At 28.7% G+C, this 16,416-nt stretch overlaps 1 protein-coding gene across 2 annotated transcripts; it reads left to right on the forward strand.

The window, feature by feature from the left end:
* Positions 1-5,333: 5,333 nt before the first annotated feature.
* On the forward strand, positions 5,334-9,714 carry LOC112692118 (globin-like). 2 transcript variants are annotated; one of them, XM_025566680.1, is made up of 4 exons: positions 5,334-5,632; positions 7,258-7,483; positions 9,078-9,198; positions 9,363-9,480. In XM_025566680.1, exons 1-4 carry the CDS (start codon positions 5,538-5,540, stop codon positions 9,410-9,412), a joined length of 492 nt encoding a protein of 163 aa, XP_025422465.1. In that variant the 5' UTR covers positions 5,334-5,537; the 3' UTR covers positions 9,413-9,480. The 2 variants fall into 2 exon arrangements, with proteins under 2 accessions (XP_025422465.1, XP_025422466.1); XM_025566681.1 differs by lacking the exon at positions 9,363-9,480 and adding an exon at positions 9,491-9,714 and having other exon boundaries at positions 5,337-5,632.
* Positions 9,715-16,416: the final 6,702 nt, after the last annotated feature.

Here is a 16,416-nt window from a genome sequence, read left to right on the forward strand (position 1 = left end):
CCAATAGGAGATGTTGTAAAAAAGATAATTCATGTTGTTACAGAAAAAAATTCTGGGCTATATTGATTTAAAGTTCAAAATTTGAACTCTAGATTATCCATAAGTTATTCTTTAAAAAACTATAAAAACATTTTTACCGGACTTTAAGAAAAACATTTTATGACAGTTTGAAATTAAATTCTTATGAAATTGCATAAAATAACGATTTATCCTCAAATGATTTTAAGTATTTGTTATAATTCAAAAAGTATAAGTCGCAGAAACTCGAAACTTTTACTAGTTATTAAGTTTGGCATTTTCTTTAAGCGTATTTTTTTCAAAATATTTTACTGATTTTTAAGCAACTTATAGGCATTTGAAATATTCGATTTTTCCTAATAAAAAAATAAGAGCCGTATTGACTCATTTTATGTTAATTAAATATAGTTATATAGGATATTTATAAAGAAATTATATCCAAATAGAAAATTGTTGGAAGACTGTTTTCTATATACAAGATTATTATAATATAATAATAATAATAATAATAACAATAATAATATATATATTCTATATATATCTAACAAACCATCTCCGTTCAAAATCGTTATTCATATACAATGATACCTATCATTGCATTCAAATTTAACAAATCTATTGTAATGACCTATCCTATAAACGAGGTGCACTCCATCCCTTACTGGATAGCAGAGCGAGGCCCATCCGGTTCTTTTTTTCATTATTTCGTTGAAAATTCGGTTATGCGTAGAACCAGAAACGTTGGCAATTTCTTTTATTTCAGCTTTAGATTTTACAGTTTCGATATTGCTTTGATCGGATACATGATTATGTTTGTGAAGAAGACTTTTGGCTTTGTTTTTGTTTAAAGTTGTTTTGATATAGATGGACACTTAAAAACTACTTTTCAGATATTTCCATCGAATGAATTGTTTACATTCTTTATATTTTGTATACATATAACCATTTAGAGGAATTTTTTTTATTATTTTTATTCGATTTTAATATTTCCATCGCGAAGCACAAAACTAATTACACGAATAATCGATTGAACACAGACTAATAACGTAAAAACAGCGAGTATATCAAATATTAAATTAATAACATTAAACTTGAATTGATAATATTAAAAAATTGTACATGAATTTAAAATCATTAATATCAATATTATGACGTGTTGCATCGACTAATTTAGTAGGTAAATTATAGTTTATGTGCAATTATTTTTTTCTTATACAAAGACGTGTTTATAAAATGTTTTCATTCAGTTATCTAAATATTTTCAATTTAAAAAGTTATCTTAGTCTGATTGATATTCTAAAAACATAATTTATTGATTTAACAGTTTTAATAATTTTGGTGTTCCATCTTGGTGTACTCATAATTTAATTAAATGTTATATTATTAATTGTTGGAAAAAATAATAAAAGTAAAAAATGTTAATAGAATGAAAATGGTAATTCTTGATTTTTTTGTGCAGCTTATAAAATTAATACTGCAGTACCTAGATGTATTCATCGTAATATTACAGCACTTATATCATGATAATAGTTTATTTTACAAAATATGAAAATCACTAAGACAAAAGTACATAAAGGTTCCATATTACCAAAATATAATTATCTAGATGTAGTTTTATTAAACTAAATTAAATTTATAAGTAAATTTGTATAAATCAACATAAAAAATGCATGTATTTTTAAACGCATCGTTCGAGAAAACTTCTCATTGAACATTACTCATTTTAGTTATCTAAAATAATTTTATTTTTATTGTTAAAATTCAATAAAATTACATCAATACATAGCGTTATAAAAATGTTTTATCTTGCTGTAAATATACTACTCCAAAATAATATACAATTGACGTATTAACTTTTAATCTTTAAAAAAATATTTTGACAATAAATTATACTGTAGAAGAACTTTATGTAGCAGTACGTCGAGAATATGATTAAATGATTAATAACTTAATGCGGGACACGAGTTTATTCTAAACGTTTTTATTCCTTCAAGTGATATTTAATTGTTCAATTACTGAGATCGGTATTCTTATGAGTTTACTAGATTTAATTATATTGAACTGGTACATACATTATATTACACATCGTACGCTCGTACGCATGTATGTCAATCACGAAAATCAATCACTTTATACAAATAATTAGTAAATACAAAACAGTTTTTTATGTTAAAGTTATTATTATTATGTGTGATTATAAATTGAATGTATATTTATACTTTGGTAATTACTAAACTTCTAGAATTCTCTTATCAAAACGGAAAAACTGATTAGTAATATTTTTTACGACTATAAAAATTAACAAAAAATTACTACTTGGCACGTTCTTCGACCCGAGCCTTCGCTTCTACTCCTTGTATACATATAAATATTTATGTAAACAATATGATTCCATAGTGGTAATATAAAATTAATTATATCGCAAATCTCTAAATTTATTTGGTATACAGAATTCCAAAAATTCCAAGAACATGTTTACGTTATTTAACAATGTTGAAATAATCACAGAAATAATTAAATAATCACCAAAAATTATAAAAAGAAAATTTAAATATTTATTAATTTGTTTTTCATAATTTTCACATTTAGGGCTGGATTTGAACTTAGTCTTTAAATTATACTTCTAAAAATTACTATCCAATAAGTACTAAAATTAGTTAGAATTAATAATAGATTTAGTTCTGTATTTAGATATTTCACTGCAAATAAATAAAAAAAAATTTAAAATAATGAAACTTTACATTTCTATTTATCTGGTACTTACAATTTATCAATGTGTTACTAAATAATAATAATTCGCGAAAAAAGTATTTTTATTATTACATTCTAATGTATTTTGGTCTATACGGGACTTTCTCCTATCGTGCTATTTTTATAGTCTGTTCATCTCAGAGGGCGGCCTTTATGAATTCGTATTTCCCATTTAAATATACTATTAAAAAACTTCGTTAGCTTAGTAAAAATGAATGATACATAAAACAGCTATTCTAAATGTCTTTTTTTTTTTTTTTTATTGTAAAGTAGAACTATCAAAGAAATGACTTTATAAAGCCCAATCTTCCCATAGGTACGGTACTATACTATAATATTCATGAAAAGCCATATACTCATAAAAAATATTATTTGTAAATATTTGTATATTTCCATAGAGACTATTAGTATAATCTGATACTTTTAAATATTATATATATATATAAATTTAATACACGACGTTATTGTAATAAACGCTGTTTATTATGCTACAAACATTTAGTTTTTATTGATCTGTTAAGTATTATACGCGCTTAATTTTAAATAAGCTTTGGTAAATAAAATGTAGTATCGTGAAAGAATATTTAATGTTAACTAACCTAGTAAATAACTAACTATTATTTAACCTATTTAGGCATCGGTGGATTTTCAAGTAAAAATTAAACATTTTTGCTCAAATAAGTTTGGAATTTGTTTTCTGTAATTTAATTTTAAAATGTAAAAGTTCGAACTAAAATAGAAATGATATTCGAACTTTAAAAATAGCACTATATTAAGATAACATTAACAAATTTATTGGACTTTTACTTGTTATCAAAAATATATTAATATTCAACCACTCAAGTTAAAAATACTTAACTTGTGTTCTTTATTTTTAAAATAAAAATAATTTTTCTTTTTTATGCTAAATTATTCACTAATATTTTGAATATTACATAATTTATTTATACTGAAAGTATGCTTCTCCGAAAACAATTGTTTGGGTTCATGATGGCCAAATAATTTCAAGTATATGCGGCGTTATGTTTTCAGTTTATAATTTTAATAAACGATACAGGCGTCGACTGTCATGTTTGACAATTTTTGTTCATCCGTTCATAAGAAAAATACATTTAAAAAGATCACAATGAGCATAAATAAAAATTCAAAATATCTTGAGTTTAAGTGTACTTACTGTTAATATGTATCTTTAATAATTTTTAATGTTGAAAAACTACTCTGATGACCCAGAAGTAATTTTGTATCATAGTGCTAAAAAGTATGCATTAAATATTAATAAACAGTGGGTTTGTGACGGTAAGTTTATATCAGGAGATCAGTTCATTGCAGTAGTAGTTCAAATACAATTGAAATAAGAGTATAAAAGACCAAATAATTTTTGTTAATAAAATATTATAGTTGTATGAACAAACGTAAATTTTATGAGTAACGATGAATCGTAGACTATTAATTTCGAACAACAAATTTGGTACAATCAATTGAGCTGATTCATTGGAATCTTAACATTGTATCATAATTACATGTATAATCCATTTGAACAATAATATGTTATACCAGTAGTCACAGTATGATAATACAGTTGTAGTATTAATATAGACGGGCCCGTGTCGATATTGAAATATTGAAGAAAAAACGCGTTTGAATAAACCATTGTTGCAAATACTTATACATTACTTATTATGATTTTGCATTTAGGTTTTGAGCAACCGGTATAAGACGGTAATGTCTTGCGTACAATACGATTTCTTCGAGCTACGGTTCTATAGACCGGTAGTATTATTTAATAAGTTTCATCACACTAACGCATATTATTGAGTGTTAAGGTTAGTTATACATAAGGTATGTACGGGTTGTAACCGCGTACAAGACTACGCGTTAAACGAAACGTGCGTCGAACTGTACAGTTGTCCGTCTTGAACGCAAGCGTAGTATACGCATCAATCGCAGCGCTATTATGTGTAGACATCGAGCGGTATTAAACGTTGACGTTTCGTCACACTCTGTATGCATTCGACTGTACGGGTACACGTACGCACGACGGCCCATTGTTAACCGGCACCGTTGGTGCACGCGGTCCATTGATTATTTATTTATTTATTTATTTTTTTCCAGTTTCGATCAAGCCCACCGTGGACCGCAACGCGCGGGACCGCTGGACGGCGGAACGCCGAGACGGGATCCCCGGACGACCCGCGAGGGCCGATCGCGGTTGTATTGCACGTGGACCGCGATCGGATAAAAGTTCAACGTTTACCCGCGAACAGTGCTCGACTTGGGGGGGGGGGGGGCGCAGGGGAACGGCGTTCCCCTTCTAATTTTTAAAAATTTGAGCGTCCCCCTACTATTATGATGTTATGACTGTAACGCTCAACAAGTTTTGGGGACGCAATTTTTTTTAAGCAAACCCTTCTTTAATACTGCCAAGTCGAGCGCTGCCGGCGAACCCAATCGGGTCGTCCCGAACGGGGTCGGTGGGCAGGAAGGGGTACACGAACGGGGAAATTACGTTTCTACAAGTGTTCGGAACACGTGACGCTCGACGCGCGATGCGTACAAGCGTGCGCGTAAGAGCGCGCGCGTCCGCGATCGAGTGTGTGCCGCGCGCGTGTGTGCATGAGATATACGCGCGTGTGGGTGCGCGTATACGGCACCGAGCGGATTCTTGTACGGGACAAGTGTCGTCCAAACGACTGTTTCAGTCTGTCTCTAAACGTTACGCCTTTACGTTTCGCCCACTTAACCGTCCGCGATTCCCGCGCACCGCAGCGATGGCGTTGAGTCCCGTTCAGATATCGCGTATAAGACGATCGTGGTCGGCACTCGCCCAGGATCCGACCGAACTGGCGTCCGCGCTGGTGATCAGGTAAAAAACAAAAATCCTTAACGCGTTTCAACGCGATCGATAAACAATAAACATTGTTTTTTTTATTAATTTTTTTTCTCTCTCCGTAACGCGTACCCGTGTGTTTATAATTTTATTCTTTTACGTGTGATTTTTTTTACGATTTCGTTTTTTTTTTTTTTTTATTTTAATTTATACGACACGTTTTTAACGGATTTACGTTTTGTTTCCGTACCGTACGCAACATTTACAATCGGTGCGAAACAAAACTCCTCGAGATATAAGTACAATATCAAAGCATTTATCTATAAATCATTTTAGAAAAATACCGAAAAAATAATCTATAATCGATATGCTCGTGGAGGATAATTTCTCAACAACAATTATTAACAATATTTTAATGCAAACGATCATTTATACGATCCTCGTATCTATAAATTATTCATTAAATTCTTATGATGACGGCTAAAAATAAGAATTTGATGAAGGAGAGGTGGTTGTTTTTTGAAACATTAGTTGATTAAAAAAAAAAAAAACAGCAACATCCATTATGGATCATGTACAACTAATATTATTTATTTTATTATATTATTTATTTATATTTTCTTTGACAACATTGCAACGTAACTTAAAACGTATTATTGTAATAGGTTTGTTTAATCAATACAGCGTACGAAGAGTTAGCATTTACGACAAACATAATTAATTAAGTTTATTAGTTAACTTATCACTTTAGTAATATAATAGGTAGGTTCGAATTTTTCAAGTGGTTAGCTATTAGCTTGATTGTTGGCATTTATAACAAAACGATTAGATATTTTACCTTTTAATTTGGTATTAACAGTTAAACTTTTTTATTTGTTCTATACAAAAATTGAAAAATATTAATAATTTAAAAATAATATATGAACAAAATTAACTTTATTGATATGAAAATTGGCTCAAAATTTATAGTAAATTATTTTATTTGAATATGTTTAGTATTATACAATAAGTAAATACTAATACATGACAACGGGTACAGTACATGTTTCATAAACTGTAACTGTAATTTCCAATAAAAATACCGGTAAACTATTACAAAAAAAAAAAAAAAAATTAAGCCAATGTTGTTTTAATTAAATTTTGTATTTTGCTGAACAATTTATATAATTTACTATATCATTTGTGAGAAATTTAACTACAAATACTTCATGATATTAAATATTTATTACAGATGTAGAAAAATAAAATATGTAATATTAGACAATGCAAAGACCTAGATGTCGAAATGTAATTTAAGTAATATTAATAATAATAGTAATAATATATAAAAATAACTATATAATCAGTTGCTTCTTAAAATGTTGACTAAGTAAATTATTGTACTTCGTATTTTAAGTTTCTTGGAAAAAACAAATTGACTAGCAGAAAAAATATTGGGCTTAATTAATTTGCTGTTACGCATTTTTGTAGATGAAAATTATTCAAATCTATGTTTATAATGATATATTATCATTCGATATTTGATTTTTATTTACGCATAGAGTATCAAATATTGGGTATTGTTATGTAATCTCAAAATTTGAAAAATATATATTCTTGTTAATAATATATTTAGTAGAGAAAAATTTCAATTATTTATAAACCATATTTTAATTTTAAAGAATGTTCAAAGAAAACCCTGAATACATATCACTATTCAAACGGCTCAAGGGTTTGTCGATAGACGAGCTCCAATCTAACTCTCAGTTTAAAGCACATGCATCGAAAGTAGGCGGTGCACTAGGAGCAACTATCGATCACCTCGACAAACCAGAAAAATTAGAAGAATTACTTACAGATATTGGTATTAAACATAGAAAGTATGGACTATCACCTAAACATTTTGAGGTGAGAAAAAATTAAGATTGAATTCTTTAATCTAAAGTTGCTTCATTTAAGTATGACTTTTTTTTTATTATAAAATTTCAGTTGTTTTTCTTTACAATTTTAAATGTTTACTAAAAATGTAAATTATGCAGAATATTAATAAATAAAAGTATTTAAACTATTTAAATAACACAAACGTATCATGAATTTAATATTTTTTAAAAATTATAAGAAAATGAATTCATCTTTTCGAACGCACGTGATGGAGTATCTATAGTATCCTTTCTTAGTAAACGGACTATTCTGATATTTTTTGGCGGTAATTATATTTAACATATCAGTATATACGTACAAAAATCACTTAATCGTAAACGTATGGGTAGTTTTAAAGAATAACAGAGACGTAATAGAGTAACAACAATTCTGTGTCATTATAATAAATAATTCATTTAAAATCATACGAATCAAATTTGGTCTAATTTTATAAATCGTTTTATTTACACCAGAAACATTGAAAATTAAAATTTATAAAGTTCTAAAAAAAATAATTTATATACACTATATAACATTCACATAAAACGTTAAAATGTTCATTACAAAGATTTGCCAAAGTGGATAATTAATAGAGCAGAGGCGGCTGAACTTTTTTCGGCCACGATCTACTAAAAATATACATCATCTTTGAAGATCGACTTTCTTGGAAAATTTTTTTATAAACCAGAATAAAAGATAAAAATTATACAGATAAAACTTATCGACAATTTGTTCATAATCACCACGATTAATTTTCGTGTACATGGTCTAAAAATAAATTCAAACATGATCGATTCTGAAATTATTCGCGATCGACCGTTTGGCCGCCCCTGTAATAGAGTATACATGATTAGTGTAATTATATCCACCATTTAAAACAGAACCACGTACATAAATTAATAAATGCATGATCGCAGTATTAATTGTACTACAAATTGAGAACAATTGTTTTTTTTTTACAAATGTATATTCAATTATATTTTATTTTCGAAATGTTTTATATTAAATATAGTTATTAGGTACATTATTATAAACATTGTCGAGCAATCGTTCACAAATAAGAACAAACATAAAATCAAATTTTGTATTTTATTTTTATCCCATAAAAAAATTATAACTTAACGAATTCTTATACACTGAAAGTGTACATTCACTTTGTATGATGACTAGGTTAGTACCATAAAGAATCTTGAATAGATTTATTTGAATGACAATATTTTTCAGATTTAAAATCCACAAAGTTACAAAGTTATGTTTAATTATAGGTTGAGAAATGGATAAATAATCGTTAAATATACGATTCTATAATACTAACCTAGACATAATATTTAAATAATTAGAGCTAAATCATATCACTGTTTTCCTAGAAATAAAATAAATAATTATTAAAATCATGGAGTATCGAATCAATTAGTACATGTACATGCCAGGCTGATACAACAATTTTGCCATCATACGAGATTATGTGTTTTTAATTCGTTATTTTTAATTTGATGTTCAGATTAGTACAATAATTTTGTTGTAAAATCTAATTAGAACTATATGACGTTGGTATACTAATACTCCATTGTTTGTAATTAAGGTTATTAGAAACGTATTGATTGCCATAATAGCCGAAGCAATAGGTGACACCGATCCAGAACTATTAGACTTGTGGAAGTCCAGTCTGACCGGAGTGATGAGTATTATAGTAGCCGGATGCTGTGAGTAAAATATAATTTATTTCGATTGGATACGAATAAGGTCGTTGCGAAAGTGGTTTTGTAAACCCATTATTCGTTTTGCGCAAATATAATGTAACCGTATATTGTATTATAATTACAAATTTAAGATGGATGTGTATCTTATGTCGTGAAATGATTTTTAGATGCATTTACGGCGTTAATCAATCGTAAAGACCGACTATCCGCATTATAAATTATACTGTTGCGAGTATTTTATATTCTTTAATACGAAGTAAATATTAGTAAAATGAGTTGAAATGTATTGTTTTAGGTCCGTGACTGCAGTTTGGTGATATATTTTACCGTCATATATACACATTTACTATTAATTATTCATATATTTTTAACGAGGGTTGTTCATTTTTATGGTCTCATATAATTTACTATTGTGAAAATTAATTAACCATACGCATGTCATATTTATTATTAAACGCATAATTTAACGCGATTGGAACAACTTAAATTTATGTAACTAATTTTTATAAATTATTATTGTTTTTTAATTATCTTGACTAGAAATTGTATTATTTTTTATCATTTATACTAAAATAAAGTTTATTTGTATTGATATAAATAATATGCTATTTTGTATTGTATTACCATTAAAATATCTGTAAAAAAAAAAAGAATATATGTATTATGACAATAGGTCATAACATTAAGTATAGGTACCATTTATATCATTTTTTCCCATATTACTTATTAACGTATGACGTGTATCCATTGTATTAAACTCGTATTTTAATTCGTAAATGTTTGATTTATAAAACGAAATAAAAACCAACAATACCTGATTGTACTTAATTTGTATGGATGATGTATAGTTTAAATAAAATTAAATCGAAAGGAATCTAGTATTTAGGTACATTTCAAGTATAATCATGTGCCAAAAAATGACTATTTTTCAGTCGATACTTTTCTAAAATAATATAATACTAGTATACCCATTGCGAAAATTCGCAATAGATAATTTATTTATATAATTAAAAGTATAGGTGCAATCGAATCAATACATAAAAATTATTTTTAAATCAATAAATAAGTATAATATTGAAAATTGAAAGACATTTTGAAATTACAAGAGTGTTTATTAAAATATATGTTCCGCAGCCTTAAGATAGACTATGTATGAGAAAGTGTAATTATAACATAAAATAATTTTACAGTGCTTCTTTCCAGACAATATTAGCTAATATAATTAATAATATTAGTATTGTTTGTGAGTGGTTTATTGCTATATTACTGGGTAAGAGCTAATGAGAACACAGTATTTGGAAAAAATTGAAAATAAAGTTGATTGTGCATACATAACTATCCTCAAACTCAACAAATATAAGCAGTTAATAGCTAAAAAGAAAGAGCTTGATCCACTGAGTGTTCTAAGAGTGAAACAATCAAGATCCATTCATTAGAAGATGAGCTATGAGAATTTGAAGGTTGCTTGAGTGAATATGTCCCATAAGAAATGTACGGGGAAGAATCGCGTTGGTGGGAGTTGAGTAAATTTCAATGATTAATGACATATATGTGTCTAAATACCTTTCATTAAAAAAAAAAAAAAAATGAACCAAATCGCCGGATAGAATGGCCAGACGGACTTTAGTTTTCATAAATTTTTTTAATGCATAAGATTACAATTCATGCATATATAACCTAAACTGACGGCCTCTACATTTTGAGCTGGCAATTTTTTCCAAACCGACGTTTTTATTGTTCATACGAATCAGCTTTGTAGATGTTTTCGAAACGGGAGCACCGACGTGCAAAGTGTTGCACACTACCGAGTCGTCTATTCGTACGAAAATGGGAAGAAATAAGTTTCCATTCGCGTGACCGATTGTGGTTAGCGTCGTAGCTTTATTTATACCGAAATATTTACAGCTCGAAGCCGTACGTTTAGTGAAAATGTATAGTTTCCGAGAGCCGTGTAAACATTCCGATCTCGCCACATATTTGTACACGCCGCGCGCATCCATTATTATCAATTATTGTTTGTTTTGCCCAGACGAACAGAACCGATCGTTACGCGTAACGCGTAGCGATAAATCATCGGTCGTCGTTAACCGCTGTCCGTTCCACTTGCGCGCGGAAAGATTAAACCCGTCGTGTAAACAATTACATACACGACTGTAGTCGTTTGGCGGGGACGTAATTAATATTTATCAGCTCTGTACGTGTTTAAGAACGTCAATACGTTATGTGATGCGTTAGCCCCAGTGGCGTAGCCTGCGAGATTTCGAAAAAAATCGCCGGTAGGTACAAAAAAAAAAAATTAAAACATTTTTTTTTTTCTGGTTGTTATTGCTCTGATTTTTTACTTAAGTTTTACAACTAACAGCATCTATGTATCCGGTATATACTAGTATACTGTATAGAACGGGAGGCAAACCTTTTTTTTTTTGGGTCGAGTGCCAAATTTTTCCAATTAAGGTTTTGAAAATCATTCACGTGCCCTAAGGAAATTATAATTTGTAAGGATAAAAAAAAAAAAATTTCAGATTTATTACATCATTTTTATCGAGTAGGTACATATTTTTTTTGTAATTTTGTTAAATATCCTTAAATTCGGTGTCGTACATATAGTTATTTCATGCTATTTTTCAGTAAATAAAGTTTTCATTGCAGGAGTGTACTTGGTCATTTTTAGTGAAACACGAGCAGCAATTGTTTCATCGGTCAAAGCATTTCTTTCTTTCGATTTAATTTAATTCGTTGTAGAAAATACACTTGCATAAGCATATGCTGACGAAAAAATTGAAAGTATAAGGAATATTATTATTCTTTAAATGTATGTGATTTGTTTCTTTGAATTTTTTTATAACTGTAATTTTACAAATAGCATACGTTTATTTTGTATAAAACTTTTAATAATTTAATTTTTTTCGCGTGCCATAGGTTCGCTACCCCTGCTTTATATAGCCTGATATTATTATTATTATTATTATTACCCAACCGTCTTTAAAATATACATATATTAAATCTATGCTTTTATACTTGTCTTATTGAAAAGAATATCAAAATGTTATGGGATACGAAAAACATTGGGGTTGAGGGAGGAGTGAAATCCCGGAACAATATTTCTTATTGGAAATCCATGGCAATGTGTTATATCCCGTCTTTTCTCAAAACCGATTTTAAATTATAAACATGTGTGGCCCTTTAGTTGCTCGAGCTAGAAATAATAGGGATTTACCAAGTCGCATTCACGACTCAAGCTGTAGATGTCCTTTAGGAGTCGTATTTTTCCTTTTTATACTAAGTGCAAGTACACCGGAAATTGGATCGGATCAAACCCAATAGTTAACGATATTAGTGTATTATTTGTAATATCATACAGTTAATGATAATCGATTACAATGATATAATGTGTGCGTGGAAACAGTACGTAGACAGGTGGGATCTTCGCAAAAGGCTGCGATGTTCAATGAACGGTACATTTACACATTAAGTTTATATTCCTAGAGCATATTTGAGGAAGTAAATTTTTTTTTTTTCATTGGCTTTTACTACCGTAGTAATATACATATTTATATGTAATGTACATTTATTACATAAATTATAAATATATTGATACATATTATAATAATATTATTACAGTATATCGTCTCACCTCTGCATTGCTGCTTGTATGTATAGAAACTACCCTGTTCGCAAGTTTACCTGTTATGGACAGATTCACTCAGATGAAAATAATGAAATTATAATTTTTAATTTAAAAGTTTTCGTGTACTCGTACGTGTTAATAAGACTGTTAATGTAGAGTAATGTTAAAACTATTTATTCATCGTTAGGATTTTAGAGCAAAATAAGTGCACCTTCCCAACCGCCTCGAAAACTTATGTCAAACACGCCAAAGGTGTACTCACGTAATTAACTAATGTAGATGTAAGATATGCATGGGTTATAGGCGGGGTGTCATCGGCCAGGAGATGATCTGGTGGGATCACAAGTGCTGTATGATAATGTGGCAATGAATGTGATACGAAAGGGTTGGCATAACGTTTTGTCATAATAATAATTATAGCCCTGTTACGGAACTATATATTACTCTATACTAGGCTATTACGCTGGAGTAGTTCCGGACCTATCTACGGTTCCAAAAATTTTAAAAAATTCAAAGGCACACATTTGAGTTAACACATGTTACCCGCGGTTTTTACCACGGTTTAAAATATATATTAATTCGTTGTAAATTAAATCAATTTTAATTTAATTCTGAACCTCATATAATTAAGATGTCTGTTAAGTCCTGAATTATAATGGTTTTTTTTTTTTTAAATTGAGGATCCCAATGACCTGAATCTACCCCTGAAGTATTACGTATAATGCGATGTATACGTGAAATTACCGCAGCGAATACGTCTTTATTATACATATATATATACTCGTATTGTATACATTGAACCGCGCTCCGGCACTATAAATTACGGAAACGTATTGATAATACACTTCAAACGACTATGAGAGTTTTGGCTCGTATCTGCAGTCGTAGTAATAATATAATACTGTACTACAGCGGTAGTTTTTTTTTCTTATCAAATTTTCCGGTGTATAACGTACAACGATTTGTATTCATCCTTCACGTCGACTTCATACACGGCAATTAATATATATTATATACGTTTACATATATATTAGTTATTATTATGTAGAAATGTAAGCGCTCCTATTCCTCGAGACTACGTCAAGCGACGGCATGAGATCAATATGCATAATAAATGATATACGTCCGTCTAACTTAACCGACAAATACGCACGTTATGAAATAGTAATAATAATTTAGCTGCGATAAGTGCAGTGAATTTCAACACTTGTGTCGGAAACAGACGCAACTGTACTACATAGAGATATAGTCCTTTGTACCACGACCAAATATTATTACCTCATCAACGCCACAGCTTTTCGTTACCCTATCGTACGTTCCGAGGAAGAGCGTGAGCATTTCAACGCATAAAAATCGAATATTTGTTGATAAATTGATCCGTTTTTAACGTTTCCACGGTCGGATTATTGTTCCATCGTTGCATGTATCGCCATTCCACTACGCTCGTTCGAGCTTTTAACATTAAAACGATTCATTGATTGACTATTCAATTTTTGTATAAAATAAATATTCCACAAAAGCGTTCTACTCGGGAAAATTAATTGAAAATTCTACTTTAAATTCTGAGTGAAACAAGGATTGTATTGGTTTTATCTTGATTTGTGTTTCAGATTCTAAGTGAAACAAAAAATGTGTTGGTTTTACTACGATGTGTATTAGTTTTTTTTTTTCTTATATGTCTGTGTACGTAATTTTGAACTGAAAAATTGCTTCGATTATCATCAAATGAAACGTATAATATATAAAATGGGTTGTAGTTATTGCATTGAAGGAATAGTTTTATATATTTATCGACAGTTTTCCGAAGGATTAAGAAAAATGGAGAAAAAAATAGGAAAAACATTTCAGCCGAGATTCGAACCAGCATCACTAATAATCCCATTATATCATGTACTATTTCATTGCGTCAGTGTAGTCTACAATAGAGAATATGTTATTTTTATTTATTTTTGTTGTTTTAAATTTTATATAATAATAGCTTAACGATTTTGAAAATATACTTGTAATAATTTTTAGTACGTTAATTTCTGATCCTTCTAGTTACCGTTGATACCAAACCAGTTATTATACTTAGTTTATACTCAGTGATACTAGTTATACTAGTGATACTCAGTTATTTTACTTAGTGATTATACTCGGGAGGAAAGTGTTCAAATGATAACGTTAAGAAAATAATTTCCGTATACAGCCGAGTGTGTGACGCGTATAATGTATACGTGATCGGATCTGTTAAACACCCATTACTTAATATTTTATGTTCTTTTGACTAGATAAACGATAAAAACGTATTAGTATACACAATTACGTGTTGTAATTATTTAATTAATATAATGTACAAAGGAGCGATGTTGTAAACGACAGTTTTAACGTTGATAAGGCTCTTTTGTTAAGGTTTTTACTTAATTTTCTGTATTATTTTTATTTTACACTTGAAAAAAATTTATTTATGTTATTTAAACAAAAATTTTAATAATACTACTGTAATATATATATATATATGTGTAATATTATTAAAATATAAAAAATAATTCTAATATTCTGTGGGTGACGTCATTTATTATACGTCCACACGTATGCATTACATTTTCATTCTTCGATTACGTGTATAATGTTTGCATCGGAATGTTATTATCAAACGATTAAACTTGATTATACAGTTTTTGACCGTCGGATCTTAATAATATTATAACATCAGACAAAAATTCTCTAAGATATTATTTATGTTTTCTTATATGGTAAAAAGAACTATTCAATTATTTTTATTAATCATTAAATAATCCTAAAATTTTCATCTACGAATAGAACAATATTAACAACTCGCATCATATAGAATTGGTTATAACTTCTTGTATATATTTTCGATTGAATTCAATAGCTAACAGGAATATAACTATATATATTAAATTATATAATAATTTCATAAAAATTCTGAGAAAAGTAATTTAAAAAAATAAAATTACATCAGTAAAAGACAGACATTACATTAACTAGATATTATTCCTTTTTAAGACCCGTTTCCGAATTTTTAAGCGAAATATGCATGATTTAATCATGGTAAGACATGTACAAAAGTACATTTTCAAATTTCCAGAATTACGAAAACTGAGCTTAAAAGTTTTGAAGTATAATTGTCGTAATGTAATTATATACTTACCGAACTCAAAAAGTTTTTGTAATTATATTACTGACAATCATATTATATAAGAAATTACGAGTTTGTGTGACAATCTGAAGATATTTCCATTTTTATAATAATTTATTTATTTATTCATAATAACGGTTCAAATCTTAAAGTCTAGTTAGCTGCACACCCAGCGAAAAATTGCATTAACTTAAAATTTTTATTTTCGTTACTAATTAAACTTTTTTTCCATAGTTATTTGCAGGAATGTGTACTGTATACAACACACGTCAATACATTATCGATATTCAAATTTGAAACCAAGAGTGATAAACTGTTAACTCATCAATTATTATCCAGAATCAAGGCTATAGATAATACATCCTCTTATTTATAGCCGTATCCACAATAGATATACATAAATTATACATCATTGTAAGTTTAATATTTATTGATTTATCTACTATAATTT

This window comes from Sipha flava, unplaced genomic scaffold (assembly GCF_003268045.1).
Source record: "Sipha flava isolate LNK unplaced genomic scaffold, YSA_version1 70_pilon_pilon, whole genome shotgun sequence".
NCBI lineage: Eukaryota > Metazoa > Arthropoda > Insecta > Hemiptera > Aphididae > Sipha > Sipha flava.